The sequence below is a fragment of the Agelaius tricolor genome, unplaced genomic scaffold, assembly GCF_023055355.1.
Source record: "Agelaius tricolor isolate 1412-34295 unplaced genomic scaffold, bAgeTri1.0.p SCAF_8, whole genome shotgun sequence".
Taxonomy (NCBI): Eukaryota; Metazoa; Chordata; class Aves; order Passeriformes; family Icteridae; genus Agelaius; species Agelaius tricolor.
Window position 1 is genome coordinate 3,098,664 of NW_027269268.1, and position 26,371 is coordinate 3,125,034.

At 40.8% G+C, this 26,371-nt stretch overlaps 1 protein-coding gene across 38 annotated transcripts in view; it reads left to right on the forward strand.

The window, feature by feature from the left end:
* ANK2 (ankyrin 2) overlaps positions 1–26,371 on the forward strand; it is a 277,485-nt gene that overhangs the window by 147,119 nt on the left and 103,995 nt on the right. For all 38 annotated transcript variants that reach the window (XM_071431333.1, XM_071431335.1, XM_071431336.1 and 35 more), the window contains 3 exons: positions 12,814–12,915; positions 19,860–19,958; positions 20,473–20,571. In XM_071431333.1, coding sequence (XP_071287434.1) covers positions 12,814–12,915; positions 19,860–19,958; positions 20,473–20,571 — 300 coding nt within the window. The remainder of the gene's footprint in view (positions 1–12,813; positions 12,916–19,859; positions 19,959–20,472; positions 20,572–26,371) is intronic.

Genomic DNA, 26,371 nt, shown 5'->3' on the forward strand with positions numbered 1-26,371 from the left:
GTGCTCATCCACTTTGTCTTGGTTGGTAAATATCAAGTAGATGTTGAATAATAGATTTGAATAAATCATATTCTTGAGTTGGAAACTCAGACGGCATTGGTGACATTCTGAAATTCAGTGCTTTATGTAAGCACAGTGAGACCAAGCAGGGCAGGGAAAAAATCAAATCATTGAAAGGCACGCAGCTGGGTAACTCAATAACCCGTGTATGCAGGGCATTCCACCCAGCGGGACTTTAACTCTGCGAGCTGGGCCGTCCGGCTCCGTGCTGGAGAGCCGTCCCCCGGCCCACCCCACGCCATTGACATGCATAGCTGGCCTGGTAGGTGTAAAAATAGCCGGGCAGCGCCTGAATTGGAAATGGTCACCGAGCGCTGCCCGCAGTTGCTGGGGTTTCGGGTTCTGCGGGACTCGGCTCGGCTCGGGGGGCCCGGGAGCAGTGGCCGAGGAGCGGAGCACAGGCGGGACCCCCCTCCCGGCCGGTCCCCCGTCCTCCGGGAGTGCCGGGCACCCGCTGCGGGGCCAGAGCCGTCCCCCTGCTCCGAGGGAGCAGAAGAACTGATATGGGCAATGCACCCATTTGCCAGGCTTGTCATTCAGAGAAGGGCTTAAGGACACAGGGGAACATACAGGACTTGGATAGAACTCCCGATTATTATGGATACAACAGTGAAGAAAGCAAAGAGCCTGAAGCCCTGGTAAGTTTGGCTGAAGAAAACAGGAATCACAGGGAAAAATTCAGATCAGGGTTGTGCATGTTGCATTTGCGAAGGATGGCTTTGCTCACAACCTTACTGGATAGCTTGCAGTACTGAGGGGTCTGCTAAACTTGTCCATGCAGAAGCTTTGCTTTGCTGCCCTGACTGTGATTAAAAAGCAGCTGTCGCTGAGCTGTGCAGTGGCTTCAAAGCATTGTCAGCTACCAGGAGGTTGAGGTATGTGAAGAGAGAACCCTGTGGGTGAAACAAGCCCTGCAATGAATGGATGTTATCCAGTTATCATGGTTTGCACAACTGCTAGAAATGATCCTGTATTGATATTTTTCCAAACTTGTAGTCAGTAGTTTACTTTTGAGCTGCTGCCTGCCCACTGCATATTGTTTTCTGTGTGCAATCGAGACAGTGCCACACAGATCCTCATGTAGATGAGGGTTACAGTGAGTGGGACCAGGCACAGGCAAGGGGTCACACTTATGGCACTAATGTCAGCATTTGTGCAGCAAACCAGAAGAAAATCGTTAAGATGTGAATGCTTGCAGTATCGATGGCAAATGAGGTGTCTCTTCTCTCTTTTTCCCTTTATTTCTCATTCTGTTTGAGAAATTCATTAAGGGGTTATTTCTTTCCAAATTGGCAATGGAAGTATATTGTGTCAAAACTTCTGGCAGCATAGGAAGATCAGTAAACCTTCAGTGTCAGTGTATCCAAATCTCATGTTCTCTGCAGCTGATGTATACTAGAATTGGTCTGTCTGACCTGGTGCTTTGCACATGCCTCAGTTACTGCAGTGCAGCACAGAAGAACAGGAGAGCTGAGTTCCAGTGTTTGTAGGGGAAGAGGAGACCCAAGGCACTCCCAGCAGCAGCTCACAAGGAGTTTTGCATGTCCCAGAAAACACTTTTGATGATGTGTTGGATTTCTGGTAGCACATTTTTTTGGCTGGATTTTTCTGAACAGTTTTATGTTGTATTTCACTGACAACACAGCTGGACCCATTCTTCAGAGAATCACAAAATGGTGATTGGAAGGAACCTTAAAAATCATCTAGTTCCAAACCCTCTGAAATAAAACTTTCTTCAGGCTAAAACATGAAAGTAACCTACTTCTTAGGATACAGAGGATACAGACAGGTTTTTTTTTCTCCTACCAAGCAGTTTTTGGTTGAATTAACAAATAATCTCCAGTGTTTGTGATGGGAAACATGCAGTCAGGTGGAGTGCCAGTGGGATTTCTTGGGCTGTTGGGGAGGATGAGCCTGCCTCCACTGCCGAGGGTGGTTTCAGTGGGCATGAGAGGATCTCCCTGAAGCTTTTAGCAAAGGTATGGAAGCCCCTGTGACACAAATAAGCGAACTGAAACAGCTCTCCCGGCACGTCCAGCCTCTGAGCTGCCCTTCGGCATAAGGTCAGCCCTCAAAGGAGGCAGGAGTGAGCAGCATGTGATCTTTGAGGCTTCTTTTCCTTTTTATTTTTCTGGATACTTTTCATTCAGCCTACCCAGCTTTTCAGAGCAGGCAGAGATCAGGCACTTTGATAATGTCTTTGATGTGTTCAATCATAAGATCTTGGCTTTATGTGACCCTGGCCAAGTTTCTTTAGAATGTCTGTCTTGGGGACTGGCCAAGGGACTGGCCAAGTTTCTTTAGAAATGTCTGTCTTGATTCAGGTTTACAGTGCTTGGGGGATTACAAAAGAAAGTTCCTGTATTTCCCTCAGAATGTTTGCAGTCTCTTATCATCCTTATGAATCGGTACAAAAAAAGTTGGAAGAAGAAGAGGTGTCTCTATATTAGAAATGTCAGTAAAGCTTTGTTCTGCAGGGAGAAATTGTGTATCTATTTTTTTCCCCTGAACAGGAATATGGTATCCAGCACAGTACCCTGTTAGCTATTATAGATTTCCTCTGCTTTTATGTAACTGTAGCCATGCTCTCTGTCTTGGCTCATTAAAAAGAGTTGCCACATCAAGCTGAATACGATGGCTCGTATCTGCTGTAGCAGATACAAGGTTCAGAACAATTCAGCTGATATTCAGCCAACTCAGATGGCAAAATTGCTTTGCTAATCTAATCTTGTCTAACCTAAGAATTGAATGCAATCTCCTGCTTCAGAACCAGGTATTCCAGATTGCCTGGGACAGACTGCTCTCTGAGTTGCAGCACAGGATTTTCCTACTGCAGCATTCATAGGAGCTTCTCCTCCCTGCTCAAGGCAGTGGATTTGGCAAGGTGGATTTTAACATCATTGTTGCTTTTCTGCAGGTGAAGTTAGGTGAAACAACTCTCTGGCAAGAGCTGAGTTGTTTAAGGTCTAGGCCTAGGATTACAAGGTTCTTCATTTACTGCTTGAGTGTTCCTTTTACCTCTCTGTACAAGTAAGATCTGTGCGATGAGTCTCACTGAATTAGCAACTGTGGTAACACCATTTATTTACAGCTATTTTAGCCCATCTCAAAGCAGCATGAAATGATTTTTTCTGTTTTATGGAACCAGTACATTTGAATCGATGGGCGATCGGTTAATGGTGGTTGGGTGGGTAGAGCAGTTTGACCCTTTAGCACAGATGGTATTCACACATTTCTTTATTAGGAAATGTCACTTTGGCCATAGGGAATGAAAAATTGAGAGTAATAGGATTATCTGTCAACAGTCTGTCATAAACTTCACTTACAGCTTGGATTTTTGTTAAGCCTGGTTATTATCCCACTAGATAAGGTTTGGAGTGGCATCCTAATTCTTTCTAGAGGTGTTCTAGCATTATTACCTCTGTCATCAGTAATGGAAACTTGCCATGGAAATCATTTAGATGCCTGCCAAGTTCTACAGTTGTTACCAGCACCTCAACATCTCAATATATGGTATCCAGAGGCTCCTAGATATTTTTCCTTCCTTTAATATTATTCAGTTCCCCTAGAGGAGATCTTGGTTTCATATAAAGTATTTAAGAGACTTGAGTAAATGCGTGTGTCAACTAGGAGAACCAAGACTAATCCTGGGGATCTTCTGAAGATATCCCAAATCCTTACCATTTCAGGATATGACTAAATGATTCTTTGTCTCAAATTTCAGCACAAGAAATGTTCCCATTAAACAAAAGGATTATGTATTTCTGCTTTTTAGAGTAATTAAGAGATTTCTAGCTTTTAGGATTAATCAAACTAGAAAATCTTTGATTCTCAAAGCCCAAATCCTGTGATGTGCTTGGTTTGTTGTTTTTCAGAATGGTTTCTGATTTTTTTTTCTCTTTCTTCTTTTTTAAATGCAAAGATTATGTTTCCCAGGTACATTTGAGAGTCTGTTTTTTAGACTCATGCCGATGATAATTCAGACACCCACACATGGTTTCCAAGCTGGGATTTATAGCAAAAAGTTTGTTTTGGAGAAGATGAATAGCCCAGGGGAAGGACAGGGATTACACATGCCTCAAGTTCCGCTAGTACTGATGCACTGTCCCTTGTTAGAACCCTGCTAACTGATGTTCCTTTTACTGTAAAATCAGCATGGATTAAAATAACATCTGTCATTTTGAGTACTGCCTTTGGAAGGGACATGCAGCTGGGGAAAAGATTTTATTCCATTCTTTTCCATAGAAAGCTATGCAGTTTTGCCTCACAAATCCTTCATTGACACAGTACAATCAGCAGCCAGGCCAGTATGGCAAGTTAATGAACGGAGTGGGAGGACTCCTACAGAAGTCTGAGGCAGCTAAGGATCATAAAAGGTTTATAGAAGGCATTTGCTTCTTGGCTTGAGGAAGGGGTGATTTTACATTAGTTTTCTCTTCCTCTTCTGTTGCTACTGTATTTGCCAATGTTGGACCAAATTCAGAAACAAGGTTAAGTGCGTATTTAAACCCTCCCTTTAGCAAATAACTTAAATCTATTTAGTTTGAGATCAATTAGACTTAAAGATGTGGTAAAAATTAAGCATAGTTTAAAGTGGTTTTCCAAAATATACCTTTATTCTTTTCTGGTTAAAAACAAAGCCAAACTGATCAGGCATTTGTGCATTCCAGCAGAGAGAAATGAGTGGCTGGATGGTATCCTGCAAGCTCTGGAATTTCACAGAGTTGGCAAGAGTCAAAGGTGTCAAAATTTAACAAGCAGCCTAAAATTAAAGTAATTCCCTCTGAATAATTAAGAATTTTCCTATCAGTAACAAGAGATGGAATAGCTGAAGCCTGGCTTTTCCACTACTAAAAATTAGAAGTGTCTATCAGCATTACCAATTGTTCAGTTGTGTCTGTTTGGAGCAATCTTGGAGCAGGAACTGGTGTTCAGCCCAGGTTACCTGGGCAGTTTCCTCCTCCTCCTTATGTTGCTCAAAAATATGTTTGTTGGGATTGTGTAGCAGCAATAAAAATTTTCTTAAATTTCAAATGCAGCTTTCTGAGAACAGTCTCATAAAAAGATATGAAACTGCCACAGAACTGTTTTATGCAAATCTTGAAACCACCGGAAGTTGATGAATATATATATCTTGGATTTGTAATACATTTTTTATTTATAATGTGCATAAATCATAAATCACTTAACCTAGTTTATTTTCTCAGCTTCTTTTTTTGCCATAGTTCTTTCCATCTCCAGTCATACCAATTAAAGCAATTTCTTGAGGACACACTAAATCTTGAATCTTGCTGCATGCAGTGTCTCCTTTGGGTTGCAGCCTCTTTGTCTGACACAAGAAAGCTTTTACCAAGATGTATAATAAATGCAAACAGCATTACCCTTCCCACCTGCTCTGGCAATGCGTGATTTGGGCTCCCACACATCCCTTAGCAGAGACAATATTCATTCTGAGGAATGCAGCCCATACTGGAAGGAATCTGGTCAATGCCATCCCAGGTTTCTGGGTCAGAGAATAATTTTTTGTGTTTAAAAATATTTTGATTTGAAATCAAGGATTGTTTGAATCCTGGATCATTTGTAGTGTATAGCACAAAAGCGTTCTTTCTTCTTGTACCTCTTTCACCCACTTGTTATTACAAAATATTTTTGCTGAAAATATCCACAATCTTCATGGCAAAGTGTGGGGTCACATCCACAATGTCTGTAACAGCGTGGTGAGGGCATCTCCAGCCACAGCTCTAGCTCAGTGCCAGAAGAAGTGGCAACCGTGCCAGCTTTTCCATATCCTTCATGATGTTCTACGATTAATTTGCCTAAGTAGTCCAAGCACCTTAAATTATTCAGGTTCATAATATGTGCTTTAAAGAATATTTTTATTTTTCTGATTTATAACCATCAATATCAACCTAGAGAGACAGACCTTTGACATTTTAAAATAATTAATTACTAGATGCTATTAGCTCCATCTTGGCAGAGAATATTTAATTTGTTAGAGATCTCTTACCTCTGAAATCTGATCTTCCTCTTCACATCTCACAAATCCTGGGATTCTTCTTAACAAATATTAGTTTCTTGTAAGGCCAGTTGTGTCTTTTTCCTGGATAAGAACTTGCTCTAGATTATGAGAACATGATGTTTGTTCAGTGAAAGCTATTATTTTACAATTGTGGGATTTTCAGTTCAACTATTCATGAAAAAATTGCATACAAACAAAGGTACACAGCAGGATGAATCTGATCTGAAATGCCTGTACATGGTTGAATGGCAAAAGCAGAGTGATAAAAATTCTAGTTTTCATATTGAAATAAGAAAATCTGGCCCATTGTTTATCCAGGAATTTAGACACTGAAATTTCTTTAGGATCTGTGATTTAATCTGTCTTCCTTCATCGCTCCCAGTAAATGAATTGAATGAAAACATACATTTTTATGGGCAAAGGAAGTGGCTTTGAAAGCAAAGCACTGTTGTATTTCTTTTCTTTCAGAAGATTAATGTTATTTCATTAAGGGCTGGGAAAATATGTGTCCATTATAGCTGTTATTATCTCATTTAAGTAATTTATCAGTGTTAGATTACTGAGCCTGTGCCGTTGCAAGTGGAATATTTAGCTCTCATTATGGTATGTATATCAGAACTGCAGGCTCAGACTCTGCTCTGGGGGTCTAATTAAAAGCTAAACATATAAGAAACCCTTTGCCTCTTTGCAGTCACTGCTCCATATTCTAGTGTGATGCCCTTTGGAGATCAGCAGCACTTTCAGCTGAATAAAAAAACAATCAGTGTACGGTAGATAAAATGTGAGCCACTGATAAACTTGCTGGCAAATTTTACAGAAAGTATTCCATAAGGAAAAGCGTTTTATTTGAATTACCATCTTTTGCATCTGAGTGCTGGTATGGAGGAAGATTCCTTAATGGGCAAAAATCCGTATGTGAGGAGTGAGTTGGGTAACAGTAACACCTGGTCTGTGCCACTTTTAGAGTTGCACCCAATTAAATGATGGCTGGTTGGAACAGATGGTTCCTGAAATCAGAGAATAGCCAAGCCAACTGGGAGAAAATTTAGTGGTTGTCTCAAGGATGAGAGCTTAAACTGGCACATTAGAAAGGAGGGAATAAAAAAAAGAAAAATATCTGCTCGCATACCTGTTATTTTTCCATTTGCATATTTAAGTACTGAATAGCATCAAGAAACCATGAAAATTTGAGTTTAGAAGGTGCAACTTTCCTTCTGCCATGAGCTGAATTCTCAACTCCAGGCATTCCCTGGATATACTAACATGATGAGCCAGCAATCAGTTAGGAGCTTCTTAATGAGGAAGAGTTCACAAGCTATCAGCATTTTGCTAATTATAGAAACAGCTGTTGTACAAACAGTGCCTCACAACTCTGGAGTTTTTAAATGGCATTAACACTGTCACCTACCCCTGCCATATTGATTAATTGTGGCTTAACACTGGCTTTACCTGCAATGATAGCATAGGATTCACTTGAACATCGAAGGTTTTTTAACCAACAACAATTTGAGTTTTGAGGTTTTTTTATTTATGTAAAGCAGGTTTTTCTCATGTCCTGTTCAGGGGCAATACCTTCACAAGTTACAGCTGAGTAAATTTTTCTCCATAAAATCAAAGCAGTGCATTCCCAAGCCCATGCTTGAAATGTAAGATGGAAAGGGTTATTGCCACTCAGATACACATTGTAATATACAAACAATACACCTTAATTTAACCTATTTGGACATTAGGCTTGAGTTTTGAATTATCTTTTTGCCAGCATTCCATTTACAAACTGTGTTTGGTAGATGAGAAATATTCGGAGGCCCATAGTGCTGGATTGTGTTCTCTCACAGAGATATTTCTGATTTTGGACTGGGGTCATTCAACTTACTTGGATGGGGAAAAACTCAAATCCAGCCTGCAGGAATAGTTTTTCTGCAGAAACAACTTAAAACAAATATTTGTTGGATAATGTTATGATGAAAGCTATCCTTTGAAAACTGAAGCCTTCTACTCCCCCAGTCTTTCCTGCTTATGCATGAAGCTGGTTTTCACTAGCAAATTTGAATATTTTATGGATTTGGTACAGCATATGATTTCAGGATTTATTTTTGCACTTCTCTCTAAAACGTCTTTGAGAAACAGGCTGTGTGCAGTGAGTGATGTGGTACATAATGCAATAGGAAGGGCAGCTGGAGTGGGGACAGAGGAACCAGAAGGGAAGGTCTATTTGATTAAAATACTAATTTCTATATATGATTTATTTGCTGAGATTCCCTGAAATATATGTTTCAAATTCAGGTTAAATTGCAGCAATGTAATTAGCAAGAAAAAGGGAGAATCCGCAATCATATATTCATATAGTCACTTGATCATTTCTTGTATTTCCTTATGCAATATCTGACAGCTAGGTAGTTATAAAGAAATGTTTGTGTCCATGCTGTGAGTGTACTTATATTGATGTTTTTCACATTGCAGTTTATTTGTTCCTAGTGATCTGACAATTCTTATTTATAGCTGGAATTACCTATCCTCAGTCAAAAGTTCATAAGAAAAGTTAAAAGATAGGAGACATCTACAATGTCCAATAAAACCAAATATTCCCAAAAGTCATAGGTTTAGGAATGCACCTTTAGTGTCATCTAGTTCCACCTCCTGTCACAGGCAGGGACACCTTCCACTGTCCCAGGTTGCTCCAAGCCCTGTCCAACTGGCTTTGCACATTTCCAGGGATGGGGCAGGCACAGCTTCTCCAGGCAACCTGTGCCAGGGCCTCACCACCCTAACAGGGAACAATTTCTTATGTTATCTAATATAAATTTACCTTTGTATCTATATTGTGTATTAGAATTGCATTGCAAACATAATTCCTTTTTCAAAAAGTAGTTAGTGAGGACTTGTGATGCTCTGTCACTGTGTATGTATTGAGAGCAGTGCATTAGAAAAAGCTGGTTAAATCCACATGTGGTGATTTCAATCCATACTATAAAATACCATCTCAGTATTTTCTAATCCCTCACACCATATTCTTATATCAGGTTTATAATGTATTGATTTGACTGACCTTAGGGCCTGCATGTACACAGCGTGAACCTTAATTCTGGCTGCCTGGGCTGAGGGTGGAGGGCAGAGCTGCCAGCTGGGACTTTGCACATTAACGTGTTGGCTTTGGGGCTTCCCAAATTACAGGGCACTCATGTTCTCGTGCTCACATGTTGCTGCTGCTTAAGGTGAGCTCTTCTCCTGTAAACCTTTCCTTTCCTCAGTGGCAGAGTGTTTGCTTTCAAGCATGATCTGCTTGTAAAAGTGTGTAAAACTCTCAAGAAAACCGCTCAGGGGTGTGTGCTTAGGAAGAGGGGATGTGATAAATACCATATGGTGCACAGGACTCTGGGTCTGTGTTTTTGTCTTCTTTCTTGTAAAGGAAGTGCCTTCAAATGACAGTTTGTTGACAGCTTTTCTTCACCGGTCACCAAACTATAAAGATGGATATGGTGGTTTCAGTGAGAAACACTATGAGGGATGGTGAAGGGGCTGTGGGGCATGAGGGCTGTGAGGGGCTTTGAGGGGCCATGAGGGGTTATAAAGCACTGTGAAGGGGCTCTGAAGGGCCATGAGGGTCTCTGACAGACTTTAAGAGGCTTTAAAAGGACTGTCAGGGGGCTCTGAGGATCTCTGAGGGGCTATGAGTGGCTGTCAGGGGCTCAGAGGGTCCGTGAGGGATTCTGAGGGGCCATGAGGGGCTGTGATGGACTGTAAGGGGTTCTGAGAGGCCCTAAAGAGACTGTGAGAGGCTCTAAGGGATTGTGAGAGTCTCTAAGGAACTTTGAGAGGCTCTAAAGGGCCATGATGGACTGTGGGGGGTTCTGAGGATCTGTGAGGGGCCATGAGGGACTCGAAGGGGCCATCAGGGATTATGAGGGGCAGTGAGGAGTTCTGAGGGGCTCTGAGAGACTGTGAGGGATCTAAAGCTCTGTGAGGGGTTCTGAGGGGCTCTAAAGGGACTGTGATGGGCTCTAAGGGATTGTGAGGGTCTCTGAGGGACTTTGAGAGGGTCTAAAGGGCCATGATGGACTGTGAGGTGCTCTGAGGGGCAGTGAGGAGTTGTGAGGGATCATGAGGGGTTCTAAAGTGCCATGAGGGGCTCTGAGAGACTTTTAGGGGTTCTAAAGAGCCATGATGGACTGTGAGGGGTTCTGAGGCTCTCTGAGGGTCCATGAGGGGCTCCGAAGGGCCATGAGGGGTTCCAAAGGGCTGTGAGGGGCCATGAGGGGCTCTAAAGGGACTGTGAGAGGTCGTGAGGGGCTCTGAAGGGCCATGAGGGTCTCGGAGGGACTTTGGGAGGCTATTAAAGGGCCATGATGGACTGTGAAGGGCTCTGAGGGGCCATAATGGGTTCTAAAGGGCCATGAGGGGCTGTGATGGACTTTGAGGGGCTCTAAAGTGCTGTGAGGGGTTCTGAGGGGCTCTAAAGGGACTGTGAGAGGTCGTGAGGGGCTCTGAAGGGCCATGAGGGTCTCGGAGGGACTTTGGAAGGCTCTTAAAGGGCCATGATGGACTGTGAGGGATTCTGAGGGGACATGAGGGGCTCTGAGGGATTTGTGAGGGGCTGCAAGTGGTTCTGGAGGCCATGAGGGACCTTGAGGGGCTGTGAGGAGCTCAGAAGACTGTGAGGGGCTGTGTAACAAAATATTTCAAGAGATTATGGAATCCATTGGAAAAACTGACAGATCCAGATTCATTGTCTTCTCTAACATGGTAAGACTACAGGAAACTGCTGCTGTTGTTTTCTGGGGGGATTTTGTCAAAATGCATTTGAATTTGAAGTGTGCTAAAGTGAATAAATGTTTGAGAGAGTCGTGCTGACAAAAATGCTTTAAAAAAGCATTAAAAGAATGGGACAAAGGACAAATTAATGACAACCTATTGAAAAATTAGATTTGGCCAACTGGGAAGGAAAATAGATCTGAGTAGTCTCAATTTCTAAGTCTTCTAATCCTTGTAACATGTTGCAGAATATTTTCAATGTTTTGTGGCCAGTCTCTTGTACTTGTATGGGAATTTATATATGAAGCATATGGACTGCTGAAATACTCTTTATGTAGACAAGAAGTTAATGTTCTGCATTATGATCATTATTCCGGTGTATGGAAAGTGTTTTGAAGTGACTGGAAGTGATGTACACTACAGTAATTTGATTATGAGGTAATAAAATTATGAATCAAGGAAATGAGAATCTGCTTGGAAAGCATTGCTTGTGTCTTGTTAGCCAGAAACAAATGACATAGAGTTGTGTGGGCTTAGCTACAATTTGAGGTCCCAGCAATAGTTGAGATGTCAGCACTTTTAGCTTTTTATGTTATTCTGTGTGAAAGAAAAACAAGCAATGATTGGTTCATCCCTAAGAACCTAAAGTTGTAGGTGGTAATTTGTTACATCATTCTTTCTTAACCTTTTAAAAGTATAAAGCTGATGATTGTAGTTTTGCTATGGTAAATGATTGTTGTAGTAGTAAAGCAGGAAAAAAATGGGGAGAAAGAAGGTAAAACGTGTATTATTGAGGGCAAAGCTGCTTTTTCCAACCTGTGTGTCCAGATTTACCCCTCATGCACTCAGATATTTGTTGTTTGTTAATGTTTTTACCAAGACATGATTTTTTTCAAAGATACTTAAATATTAAAACGTAATTTGATGTCTTTATGAGCATATCCTGATCCCAGGAAAGGATGTGCTCCCAAAGACATATTTTCATCTTGGCATGTAGCACAGTTGTAAGGAGGCTGATTTTGATGACATCCATCTGTTGCAGATTAAAATAGGTTGGAATCGGGGATTGTGAAGCAAGTGATAAACAGGGTGACCAAAAAAAAAAATGCATTGGAATGGATTGGGCAAGTGAAATAAGTGGCTGGAAGCGGGAGGGGTTTAGGATATTCTCATGATGAGTAGGAGTGAGTCCCAGCCCGAGGGAGTGCGGGCTGTCCTCTACCTCTGGGCTCTGTTTTGTGTCACAGACAAAGGCAAGAGGGCTGAGGTGTTCCACATTCTGTTGCTTAACAGTATATCCCACAATCTGGCTAAAAAATGAAAGCTTATTTTCATAGGATTTCTGAATCTGTTTTTTTAATGAGAGCAGGCAGTTTATGGGTGGGAATGTTTGCAGCATGATCCTGGATTTGGATACTCAGCCTTGAGTACTTCATCCGCTTTGTTCTAAGGTTAGCTACATGTGCAGTTCTGCCCACTTTGAGCATAGGTATCTAAAAATAATAGATCTAAATCTGTAAATAACATCTATACACATCTATAAACAACATGCATAAATACATAAATAATCCATAAAATTATATATATAAAGAGATTATATATTTATATGTAATTCTCCAGAAAACTACAGTTAGCAAGTTGATGCATTTATGTTTTTCTTGTTGACAATATCAGTTACTATGATTTATGGTTGTTTGGGTTTTTTGGGTTTTTTTTTTGTTTGGTTGGTTTTTTTAGTTCTTGCTAAATTTTGAGTGTCGGCAATTATTGCTCTATTTTGCTCACTCTGACAGGTCTGCAGTTCTTTTGTGCCATTATTGTCTAATTTAAATATGCTAATTAATGCAGATACAATTCAAACTCAGTTGTTTCACAGCTTTATTCTACTGCAGCATAAAATGTGGAAACCTTTCACCACTGATGAGGTTTTCTGCTCTGGTTTAAGCAGAGGGTAATTGGAGAATTTTTTTCTTCTCTTTTTACAGTCTGACAGCAATGCAAGCTTTCTCCGAGCTGCCAGAGCAGGCAATTTGGACAAAGTAGTGGAATACCTGAAAAGTGGAATAGACATTAACACCTGTAATCAGGTAAGATATTTCATGGACACAAGCTTGCAAGAGTGAATTGTAAGAAACGTGGGCACTGTAGAGATGTGATTTATCTCTTTATCCTGCTGAATGTGACGTGCTCAGCCCATGGATTTTCCTTAGCCGTCCCACGTGAAGCTCCTGATCCCCTGAGAGCTCAGGTGTGGGAGTCAGAGGCTTCCCCTGTTGTTTTTGTGAGGTCTCAGGGAGTAGGTAAGCACTTGAGTCGATGTAGTTGTAGCTGCCCAGATAATTCGTGCCCAAGCAGATTAAAATCTTGGCAATCACCTGCACTGGCAGTGCAGTTCTGGGTACTCTCAGATGGCTAAAGGGGTAGCCATGGGGTTTCACCTTGTTTCACAAAACTAAATGTGTTGTTATCACTGGTCAATAATATCTACAGCATAACATAAAAGATACTTAAATGTTGTGCTTAACATGCTGTCTCTTCTTTCAAGAAAGTTATAACTGCTGTAAAAGTACACTGTTAAAGTTTCACCATTGATGTGACTGTAATGTGACACAATGTTTTGGCTTGGCTCTTTTGTAGCTCTGTCATATAAATCCGGTTACTTTGGCTTCATAGCTTAGGGACCTGCATTTGCAGCATTTATTTAAGTGACTAGAACCATCAAGTTTAATAAGACTCTAACTGTGACTTAAATATGCAAGTAAGTGTCTGCATCAGTTCTGGGAAGTGTCTTGGCTTTCTAGTGAAACCACTGCAGTTTCTTTGATGGGGAATTTGACAGCTCAGGCTTTATGGTGCCCGGGTTTCCCCTAACTCTTAGCCAGATTTGATCAGAGTAACCACTAACTGGACAGTGGTTAAGCCATTTGGAAGTAAAATCCCAGAAATGTGACCACTATTTCTTTTTTTTTTTTTGGGGGGGGGGGGGGGGGGGGGGGGCGGGGGGGGGGAAGAAAAAAAGACTAACTGGGGAAATCAGGAGTGAAATAATCTAAAATGTTTGGTGCTATCACGTTCCCTGCTGAAGGAAAGCTGCAGATGATTAAAGAAGGCATGTGTCAAATGGAAGCTGGGGCACAGGAGTGAGAGCAGATCTGTTGGCTGTGCCAAGGAATTTAATGATGAGGAGGATAAGAGCTGGGGCTTTTCATGTTCTGCTTGTTAAAAACATACAGGAATGTTCTTGTCTTACTGTCTAGGAGAAAGTTTCCTTTAAAACACTTACTGTCAAGGAAAACTTCATGAATTTTATGGGATGTGACCTGGCAAACTTCAAGTTTCTCACTTAGGAGAGAGTAAAGCTAGACTCAAGTTCTTGTGTTCAAATAGATCCTGCAAGTTCTCCATCTTTGTTATAAGCACCAATATTAACAAACAGATTCACCCCCAGGACAGAGCACAGTTAATATGATAATTACTTAGGAACATTACAAGGCTTTTTTCCCAGTGTTCATATTCTCCTGGTGGCTATGGGAGGAATATGGCAAAAGTTGCTGCAGATTTATCCTCTGTGGAAAGTGCTTCCCACCTGCAGCTGGTGAGCAAGCTCCATGTAGGGGAGATCAAAGCTTTCACCATCCACTGAGCATGACCAAGCACTTCAGCTTCTGGCAGACTCCAGTTCTGGTACCATATAAAATTGCTTACAGAGGTTTTTGTAACCAAGATCCTCAGTGCTTCCAGTGATTAAGCATCACTGGTGTATTGTAAATTTTATTGGGAGTGGGAGCAGACTCCCTCTGCTAGAGGTCAGGGAATATTGAGTAAGCCATGGCAGCCTTCAAGTTATTCCTCCTCCTTTGTCTCCTCCTCAGGGTTTGGCAGGGGTGTCCATGTCATTGTGTTCCAGCTGTCTAAGGGGAGAAACAAACACAGTCTGTGCAAAGTGCAGGGGTGTGTTTTATTTTTAACAGTGAGATATCTCAAGGCTCTTTTAAAAATGGAGCTTTGTATATGCAGGGTATTTTTCCTCAGTAAAATGCTATTTTTAGATTAGATCTCATATGAGAAAACCATACATAATGTTAAATATAAGCTTTCCTGAATGGAGAGAACACCAGGAGATTTTCTTCAGTTTCAATGTTTTTTTCTCACATCCTGAGTTTTCAGAGTGATATATCTTTATAGATAATCAAAGTATTTTCCCAGTGTAACTGTTGCCAACATATGATGGAGCTTAATGTTTCTGGATATACTGAACACAGAGTAGTTAATAAAACAATTATATAGTTATATGCTTTGTTGAATGCTACCATCATAACAAGTTCACCTATTATAGTATTGCCTACTTTAATCTGAATTCAAGCACTGTCATCTCTTCTGAAAATCATAAATCAATTCTGTTTGTTTCAGAAGTGAGTTAAAAATGTTAGGGGACAAAATTCCCCAGTTTTATGGGGGGTCCCTTAAAAACATCCAATTCCTGGATTTAATAGGATGTATAACCAATAGCAATTGTAAATATGTTTCCTTTAAAGCTGCTTTCCTATGCTACAAATGTAGTTTTTTAGAATGTGGTTACTGTTTCTAGTTAACGTAGCAAGGGAAAGCTACTTGCTACTGCATCTTGTTCAAAATGTTGCTTAGCAAAACAAATGTTACACTGCGCATTTGTGCAGCCCAAGGTTCCAGCAGAAGTTAGACCCCAAACTCTGACTATTCTGAGTTCATCAGCTGCCTGCTGATTTTTGAAACTGAATTGGGGATCCAAAGGCAACATAAAGTAACATTTCTCCATCTTGTCTTGGGAGACCTGTCAGTTTTCAGGGTGATGTCTTGGAAGGAAAAATGTGATGGGCATTGGCATTTGCTTTGAGCAAGTCTTCTGTGCTCCTCTGTGAAGTCTAATGCCTTGAACAGATCAGGGTTCAACTATGAGGTTGGTCTGGGGGCCTCCAGCTCCAAGGCTTTTTGAATCTCTGTCAGTTTGCCTTTTGCTCTCGTTTTGTTGGCTTCCTTTTAATTCAGCTGGTCTCTATTCCTTCGGTGACAGAGAGGCAGAGCACAGCTGTTAATTACTCCCTCCCTCCCTCCTTCCAAGTGGAAAGGCACTGCCTCTCCCAGCAGTGCCAGTTATGGTCTGAAGGAACACTGCAGCATAATGAGGTCAGCAGGACCACATTTGATGTCACTCTCTAGGTTAATTCAGTTTCTTGACTTCCTAGACTATAAAGCAACATAAAGGGAGAATTTTCATAACCTGATTATGTTTTTCTTTTTTTTTTTCCCACTGTCCACTTAATTTCTTTGTGATATTTTTAGGAAGAACTTCAACAAACATTTGGACTTCAGAAAGCCATGCCCAGCTCTCTAATGTACCCTTTCCCAAATCTCTCTTGAAAAGAGGTTGCCACATGCACATTTTACTTCCCTGAGAGATTTATTCAGAGGAGAGACTTTGCAGAGCCATCTATTAAAGAGAGAAAAGTATTTGAGTTTAACAAAGACTTCTTTCTAGTTTCTGCTTCTGCTGGTAAAAGGAGTTACTGCCGCCATACAGCGTTAATCACAAAAGCTTTTTAATTTTCATTGTGTTTTGAAGTTATGCTTTGCAATTGGGCTGTTATCATAGAACCTTTTCCCCACTTCCTTCAAACACTTTCTTTGCCCCATTTCTATGTTTCAAGTTCTTTGTCATTCTCACTAATTCTCACCAGCAGAAGGTGACTTGAGCTTTCTAGGACTGCCAGGTTATTGTCTGTACCTGTCAGTTAGAGCTGAGCTTAGAGGGAAGGGTGTAAAAGCCCACAGAGCACTGATTTGGCTGATTTAGAATGTCCTGTGAACTACAGGTTGATCTGATGCACTGCCAAGACATAGCTTTCCATGGTGTCAATTGGCTTTGGCACAATAGGGTTAGGTGGGAATGGGAGAAGCTATGGGATCTGGGTGATGTCCCAGAAGGAATAAATGGCACAGCAGGATTGATACTGAACCAGGCAGTGATGAAAGAGGTTCCATTGAATGAGGACTGCTCTGTGAGGCAACTGAATAAAAAGGCAGAGGTAGCAGGGAATTTTTCTGGGTGATTTCCAGACAAGAGCAGTGTCAGTGTCTGTCATATGGGGAATAAGTGTAGGCTGGTGATTTTTAGGATGTCCAAGAAACCCCTGGAGTTTTCCAGTGCAGTGAAAATACCACGGGTGGCACTACAGGAAGTGCTGTGAGCAGTTAGTGGTACATGCACATTTGTAGCACTCCATGGGACAGAGAGAATTGACGTCTCTGCCTTGGTGGTAGAGGAGAAAGGAAATTGAGGGAATCAGGCACTGCAGGGAGGAAACACTTATAAAGAACCACCAGCTTGGAAGGCTTAGTATTAGGTTATTTTATGGGAGTTAATATCACCAAGGAGTCTCCAAAAGAATGGCAGTTATGGCATATGCAGGCTTTGTCCTTATGTGGCTCAGTTTTGCTTAGCAGACAACTAATTTCACCCTCCCCAACTTTTTGGTGGGCAGGGGAGAGCAAAAAGGGACATGTCAGAAACCTTTGTTGTTCTGAACTACAAAAATCCAGTTGACAGGAACGGAGGAGTTGCATTGATTAAATCTGAGATTCCATCATTAGAAGTAGCAGGGATCAGCCACGTGGGCTGGGAAATAATTGCAGCGTTGGTTCTGATCAGGGAGAAAGAGAACAAAAGTTGCTTTAAGGCTTTGGTTGTGCTGGGCCTCAGCATTTAAAGTGCAGGGCTTGCTACTGCTTACCCCAGATTGCTTTATTTAAGGAATTACGGAATTTGAATGTCTATAGTCCTATTTTTAAGCAAGAGTTTGTTCCTGTAAGCTTTTTACTGGACCTCAACTATTCTTTTTGCTCATGTTTTAATGCATTAAAAACAAGTCCTGTGTTGTGAAGAAACTCAATGGATGTAGCAATATCAACTTTCAGGTGCTTAACATGACATCAACAGATATGTGGCTCAGAGGTAGGAATACAAGTATTTTCAGAGATTTAACACTGAGACGAGCCTTGCTCTCTCCATATTTTGGCACACAGTAAACTAAAACAGAGGCTTATCCTCATCCTTTTGTATTCAGAAGCATTTATGGGCCATGAATTTTGCAGTTTCTCTGCTGTTTGTTCCTAAAGAGCGAAGAAGTTTAATGACATGTTGCAGCAATACATCAGCTGTGTACGCTGTGAGGAGGACAAGCTGCCCTTCAGCTTCCCATGGAAAGTGCTGATGAGAGAATCTGCGAGATCAGATACAGAACAGGTCTTTGTTCTTAAACAGTGAGGAGAACACTGTGTTTTCCCACAAAATACTAGCTTGAAGCTCTCAGCCACTGTAGGTAGTAATTATGGTTAGTTGATACTCAGCTGAGATTAAAAACCAAGAAAGACCAGAGTTTTCTGAAACGTGTTCGGCCTGCAAAATATTCCCTGACACAGACAGTATTCCTCATCCTGGTGATTATGGTCAACCTCACTACATATTTTTGGCTAAGGATTTATCCTTGACCAGGGCATGGCACTACCGCTATCCCTGGGCTCTGCAGCTCCATAGTAAGAGTGTTTCCTCTGGAATAAGCGTGTTCTGGCTGCTGTAGCTTTTCCCACGTAATGGGGTTTGAAACCACATTTCTCATGAACATTTCCTGACTACCAGGCTGCAGAAGGGTGTTCCTCTGCTTTTGGCAGCCTGTGACCATGGCCTTCCTTTAGTTCCTTTGCTTTTCTCCTATTTCCACTTCTGAATTTGACCACAAAATCTGCCTGTGCTGTTCACATGGATGCAGAATCAAATGGAGTTAGTGCTGAAATGTGTTTGCATTGCTGTGTCTGAAGCCATTGGACAAACTCCCATCAAATACCTCCTGTGAAGTGCTAAGTGCTTTGAAATCCCACTGGAAATTACAGGATCCAGCTGCCTCTGTGAATGGACAAATAAAAGCCAGAATGTTGCCTGTTTATTTCACAACTGAAATGACTCTGAACTGCTCAGAGACAAGCAAAGTGATAAAAATTCCACAGTGCTGAATTTGCTGCTGGTTACTCAAACACCTGAGTATTGATCCTGATGCCTGCAATATGGAAACCAGAAGAATGCTGGAGGGAATGGCAGTATTTGTTGCTGTCACCTGCCTGATGTAGCATGAAAAACACCTTAGGATTGTGAAAAACAGGCTGGAAATTCAGCTACAATAGTCTGTAATTTAATTTTTTTCCTTGGGTGGAAGGGGGATACTAGGAAGAAGGAGATCAAGTTTCCATGGCAGGAATTTATGAGATACAGTATCCTGTTCCTGTTTAATGGGGAGAGGATTTAGATGCTGACTTTCGTTGGTTACCTTTTCAATAATCCTCACATTTATTTAATTAATTTTCTTTTCCTTTTTGAGATTAGAAAACCTTGAAGTTTAGTGAAGACTTACTCATCAGATATGAGCGAAGTGCCAGATCAAGGATCAGTTTGCAAGTCAAAGTGATCAACAGCCATTTTGGCCTATTTGTGCTTGTGGGTTTCCATTTGATACCAGTTATCCCAGAGGAGATAGCAAGATTCAGGGTGGTTACATCAGCATGGAGTAACTCTGAGTAGACACATCCCGTGTAAATTCGGCTAAGTCCTGTGATTTCTCAGTATTGATAAAATCTCAGCCGGGCTGGATAAGGTTACAGCAAAGTGAGGCAGAAAAACACTCAAGGTTTGAAATACTGGGCTCCATGGAGATGCCCAAGGTCGTAGTCTGTGGTAATGAGAAGTTATTAGAAAATAAGCAATCTTTTTTGGATACTCACAAAATGTAGTTTGGTTTGATGTATTTGTTACTATGAGAAAAATGTTATGGGTGAAGTTTGTCCCACAGAGCCTCAGCTTAAATAGCCGTGTCCAAAGTATCTGACGTATGCAGACAGTCAGCTAAGAGATGTAATAGCATTCCAGCTCCTAAGCTTCTCCTGATCCCGGGGCGAGGTAGGAATGTGTATCTGATATTTGTAATGGATCTGGCCCTTGTGCTTACAGAATGGACTCAATGCTCTGCACCTGGCAGCCAAGGAAGGCCACGTGGGACTGGTACAGGAATTGCTGGAAAGAGGCTCGGCTGTGGATTCTGCCACTAAGGTAATGATGCACGTCTCTAAGTTTATCCAATACATATGGAAAATACAGACAAAACCCCAAAAAGTACAAAATAAGAGAATAATGTAAATACTGCACGGATATTTAAACTGTTATTTCTGTTATGGCCTGGGAGTCAGCTTTGCTGAAGCTCATTGGTAGTAAATTAAGAGGAAAATATAATTTGTGGTGTAATACAGGGAAAGCATTAGAAGTTTTAAGCAATGTCAGGTTTTCATTATTTCCAGTGACATGTCCTCCTTATTTTAAGGAGAATTAGTATAGTTCCAAGCAGTAGATTTTTTCAAATCTGTGAAAAACAGTAATTGACTTTATAATATCCAGTGTCTTTTACCTGTGGGCACAATTGAAAAAACACCAGTGGGATAAATTATTTTCCCTTTAGCCTTTCCACAACCAGGCACATGCACATGAATGCTATTAAAAAACCCTGCTGATTGAAATGATTCCTGAAAAAGGGTAATTATAACTTGCATTTTCCCCCTTCCTCTAACAGAAAGGGAATACAGCCCTGCACATTGCATCCTTAGCAGGACAAGCTGAAGTTGTCAAAGTTTTGGTGAAGGAGGGAGCCAATATCAATGCACAATCTCAGGTATGATGCTCTTTTCCCTTCTCACTTCTGAAAGTTATTTGGTGAGCTCTTGTAAGATCTGAGATATTAGACACTGCTTCTAAACATCCAAGCCTGACAAATCAAGGAAAATGAGGCATTCTCTCATAAGTAGAATAAAAGTAAATATTGAATTGAAGTCATTATGTTCTCATTGTGTGATACAGGAATTCCTGTGGTTGGTGATAGAAAAATTTCTGAAACAATTTCTGGAAGAAAGCTAGGAATTACTAAAAGATTCCAAAGGGTATAAATATTTGAGTGGAATTTGGTGAGCAGTAACAAAGAAAATAATTTCTCAAGGGCTTGATTTTTACAATTGCTTTTTATGGCTACTTTTTGGCTAAAAGTTTGCGGATAACTTACTCGAGGCTTCTGAATTCCTTCCATATCAGAGAGAATTTCAATCAAAAGTTTGTGATGTACGTTTGAACTTGGGAAAATCCTCTTGTCCTGACAGGAAAACCAACTGTAAAAACTGCCCTGTTATTTGCGCTGACATGAAACTTGTCTGGTGTTCTAAAACACTCCAGAGGCCAGGGTGCTGTCCCTTACCTATGATTTCCTTTGTTTAGGATTAAGAACCATTTATCAAATGAATAATTTGATCAATGTTCATAAATGCTGCCTTAATTATAGCAACTGTCTGTAGCTATAAGGGGCTGAACAGGTGGTATAGGTGATAAAGAAACTGCATCTTTGTGAAGCACTTGGCTGGTGACATCCTCAAAAAAAAAAATTTCCTAGCACTAGCTCCACATCTTGCTTGCCCAGACCTGGGAAACTGGGACCTGGAGCGTTTCCTCTTGTTTGGTGTTACAAATTCACCATGGACAGGGTAAGGTAAGTGGAGAGCAGGAGATGAATAAACTGCTTTACAGAATGAATGTTTGTCTATTCCTTTTAAAACAAGAGAAAGAAACTGAAAAATCCTTAAAGTTGCCTGACTCCAAGATTTTAAAAATATTTTGTTTATTATGCTTTTTGCCCCAAAATGATGGAACAACTCTCTCAGGACAGCTGATGGTCAGTTGCTCCCCATGCTCTGTTCCCATTAAAGATGAGAAATGTAGTTCCTTTGTTCAAAAATTTAGCAAACTCCTTTCATAATGAACAAGCTGGGTGATTTCTTCATATATTTATCAACGTTTTTATGTGTATTAGAAGAAAAAGTCTTTAATGTTTTGAGCATGGTAAGAGAAATAATTGTTAAAAATAATACTGTCATGAAGCACTATTCCTCAAAAAGTCGAAAAAGTCTTCCGAAAAAGCTTTTCCTTATGCTGAAAAAATAAATGAAGTTTTCTAAATTAAAAAAAAAAAAAAAGAAAATCCAGTTAGAACTGGAATATGTGTTCGTGGATATTACTTTTTGTAGTATTCTAGTTTTGAAGACATTTATTGTTAGCACTTTGTGTAAGGTACTCAGAGCTATTAGCAGGCATTTGCTACTTGACTTAATGGAATTAATCTGATGGAGGACATTTTCCCCATTACTGCTCACTGGTTTCCTCCAGACAGGATGGATTGGAACTGCTGGCTTACAGATGTCCTGCCTTTGTGCCTTGCTGTCTTAATTAAACAAGTCCTGTTGACTTGACTGGGAGCAGGAGTCCTTAATGTGGTGTCATCCAGCTTTGGGCCTTTGGGTTGTGTCTCTCTGCCTTGCTGTGCTTTTCCAGAAGAGATGGATAACATGGATAAAAGCTGCTTCAGGCAGATACTCAGAGGCTCTTGTTGCCACTTTCAAGGGAAACATTCCAGTGGAAGGTGTCCCGTAATTACAAAGTAACTTTTTAATGCTTCATGAATGGAATGAAGCTGATGAATGCTGACTTTCTGCTCAAGGTTGCATTGATGTGTCAAGAATAACATGGCATAGGAAATAAAAGTTACAGAGAAAAAAAACCAGAAACTCTGAAATTAATAAAGAATAGACATGTGGTTTGATAACAGATGAAGCAAGGTTCAAACTACAACTGGTCAAAAAAGAAAAATATGAAGTTAGGAAAAAATGAAAAAGAATGAACAGAATGTGTTTGAGTTCTCAAAAACTTGAGTTTTCTTGTCTGAAAAGATGTCACTGATAAAAAAGGTGAAGAAAAATATATCAGGAAAGAGCTCAATTGAGAAAGTGAGAAATGAACAAAAATACACATTATAGGTAAAATAGAACACAAAAGTGAGAAATTATAACTGAAATGCTCAACTTCTAATTTTTACATTTTCCCTCAATTCCATTTTTAAAAATAGGTGCCCTGTTAGCACCCTCAAATCTTTTAGCAGCAGTTGTTGCTATTGAGGGTATCCTGCATCTTCTCCTTAGTATCTCTGTTATTTCACACTTTGTAGTTTTTAGGCCCCTGTGAAATGCCCTTTGCTGGTAGTGATTTAGTGCCAGCAGAGTTACTCTGGTTGCAGCATCACTTTCTCTTTAAAGAATTCAGTATCTGTTAAAGCCATTCTCATTTTCAGTGATGACTATTTCCCATAGTGGCAGAATTTCTTCTTTGAAGGTGAACAGGTAGGTAAAGGAGTAGTTGTGACTTAAGCTTGTTCAGTTTGTTGTTTTTTCTTTAGTTTTCTCGATTAAATGGCATAAAGACACTGGCCTTCATCAAAACTTACAAGCAATGACATCTGAAACACCACACTCATTTTCCAGTTCCTTGCAACAGCAAAATAACAGAATTATCTCAGGAAATGCTATTAAACCCACTGAAACCACTGGGTTTACAAACCCCATCTGTGCTATCTGAGACTGTTAAGCATTCTGGGCTCTGATTTTATAGATTTTGGGTTTCTATTAGATTACTTTGCTTTGCCCTTCAGCTTTATGTTGGCCTTCAGAGATGTTATTTTGTTCATCTTCCTCTTTTAAAAACTCTGTTCCTTTTGAGCTAACATGTCATCACTGCTATTTTTAGAGAAGTAATTTCTATTTTGATGCAAAGCCTAATTGCACAGTGATTACTAATTGAGTGACTCCACTTCCAGTTGCATGCGTGCCATTTGAGAGCTCACATCTTTCTGGAGCATGTTTCAGGCAAAGGCTGGGACAAGGGCCACAATGGCCAAAGATCTACAAGATGCTGCTCTTTGCTGGCATATTTCCACCTAGAACTGGACAAGAGTGGAATTTTTTTGGCTCAGTTAGAAGTGCCTTTTGCTACAAATATTAAATAGTAAATATATTTTTATCATGAGTATCTATAAGCCCCTGTGGTTGACTCCACACATAGTTCAGTGAGCAGAGCTAGATGGGTATCATCGGGTGAAAATTCGATTTTTGCAATTTCTCTCATTGATTTGACCATTATTTTGGTCCTGTGTAGATCTGACCAGGCTGCACTTGTTGATAATACAGGGATGGTGTGAAGGAGAAAACACAGTAGGTAATGAATTCACTGGGGTATTCCAGGCTGTTCCTTTGAGCTTTGTGTTTCCTTGAGCAACAGATCAGGGTCTATCCCATGGATTGATGATTGATGCCATACATGCTGAACTATGTATTCACTTGGGTGGGTGATCCTCTAGGTACTTAGGAATTTCAGTGGGACATTCAGGCAAAGTCTTCAGGGAGTATCAGAATGTTCTATCCGGCAGACCCATGGAAGTGGAATTGGCCACTCACTTCTGTCACATCCACCCACACTCGTGCCCCCATCATACAACTTCACTGAGCCCAGTGTTGCCCTTCTTCCACAGCTGCATCATCTCTTTCCCCCAAACCTAGTACTAGTTGTTGCTTGTGCATTAGAAAAGTAACTATTTTTTGTGCTCTTCCTCTAAATGAGATTACATTTCAAGGTATTAGGAATTCTTACATGAGTTCTTGAATTTTTTCCAGGTGGAAGAAATATCACCAGATTTAGTCAGTCCAACCCTTTCCTTTGACAAATTACTCTTTGTTCCTGTTGCTTTCTCTTTAAGTCATCCTGGACCATCTGACTCATGTAGAGACATCAGAGATGTCCAAACAGTGGAAAACATCCTTCCAAATGTGCTGATAGCCTGACTGCAGCAATCCTCATAACTGAGTGTACCTGTAGATTGTCCCTGCAGCAGTGATGCTGAGCTGTCCTGACCATGCCTTCCTTAGGGAATGGGTACATCCTGACATTGCCAGGATGAGGCACTTTGACAAATGCCGAGTGATTGAGGTACAAAGCTGAAAAGTAGAAGGCAAAATGAGGAAATACAATCTGCTCCTGTTTGGGAGTGGTAAGGGAACTGTCACACCTTGGAGACACCTAAGAAAGAGGTGATACTCTTCAATGTTAAAATTCCTGCCACTGAGTTTACAAGGGGATGTGTTCCCCATTAGTCCAGTTATGTTTTGACCACTGTTTTGTATAGGGGCCCTCATGAAAGGAGGAGGAGCTACCTTTTAATCATCAGATTATTTAAAGTGACCCAGATACAGAGAGCAAGGATTAGATAAATCAGTCCTCCCCCAAGCTGATTTTGTTATTTAAAAGCCCTCCGGTTTCCTTTCCTCAACATCCTGCTCTAAGCGCATTGGCAACACATTAACCAAGAAATATTTTTGCTTAAGTTTGCCCCTGTTATGGCCACCACTTCCTAGGTCAATATACATGAGAGGCTGTTCTGACTGCTTGAGCTCTTGTCCAGACTTCTTATCAGATGGAAGCAATCCTTAGGGCAGCACATTTCCAGCCCTAATGCATGCTCCCAAAAGGAGCTATGAGGGCTCTGTGAGCATCCATGTTCTGTGCTACTACAAAAGCAAAGGGGGGATTTAGGTGATTCTCAGATAAGTGATCAGCTTGTCTCTGTCAGGATGCCCTAGGATTTGCTTTACCAGGGATTGCTCCCCCCATGAGTTGTGAGGATAATCTAACCTTTGGAATGGAGCACAATTTGCTACTCCATTATGACAAAAGGCTTTAATTCCACCAACGGTGCTTTTATATCAATATATTTAGAGAGGCAGATTTTTAGCTGCTGTGTATCAAGAGGAGTCATTTAGCCACAGCTGGTAATGGCAAATGTAATAAAGGTACAGACCCATTATTTTTTCTCTGGAAGGGAAAAAAGGGAAGAAATGCCTTCTGGAGGATTATATGGATTTTGAGAGATGTAAACAAAAGTAATACATGAAGAAGAATGAAAAAACCCAAATATTTCAACAAAGACTGAAAACAAACTGGAAATAGTTCCAGTATATGTCTTAGTCAATTCTTTGAATTTACTGCTATGAAAGGATAAGTAGTCCAGATGGAAATATTCTGATTGAAACAAGAAGTGTATTTCAGTCAATAATACTTATTATGAGAACATATTAGCTTTAGGAGGCTGCAAGAACTCAACATGCCAATGGGAAGGGTAAGGGCTCAGCAGACCAACACACCATATTCCTCCCCAGCTGGTGACTGTGAGAACCAGGCAGTGCAAGTGTTGGCCATGTATATTTATGAGTGTGGGGATGACTGAGCCACAACCAAATAAATAGAAACATCTTATTTTTGGTTTTACCGCATTATTGTCCTCCTTCCAGCCCTCAGCCACACAAAATAAATGGATGCTTTCAGGACTGCTTTTCCCTTGCCATGCTTCAGAAGGCAAACCCCAAATGCAGTTTTGGATGGGTGCCCTGATTAAAATCTGAGACTGTTCCCTGACTAAGCCTTTGGGCCCTCACCTATGCCCAGCATCAGGGTGGTATTTTTTTGTGCATGACCAGTCTGTTCTCATCCCATTATTCTCCATCAGCTCCATTTCTATTACAGGCTCCTTTGGTGTAAAAATGCTATTTCCA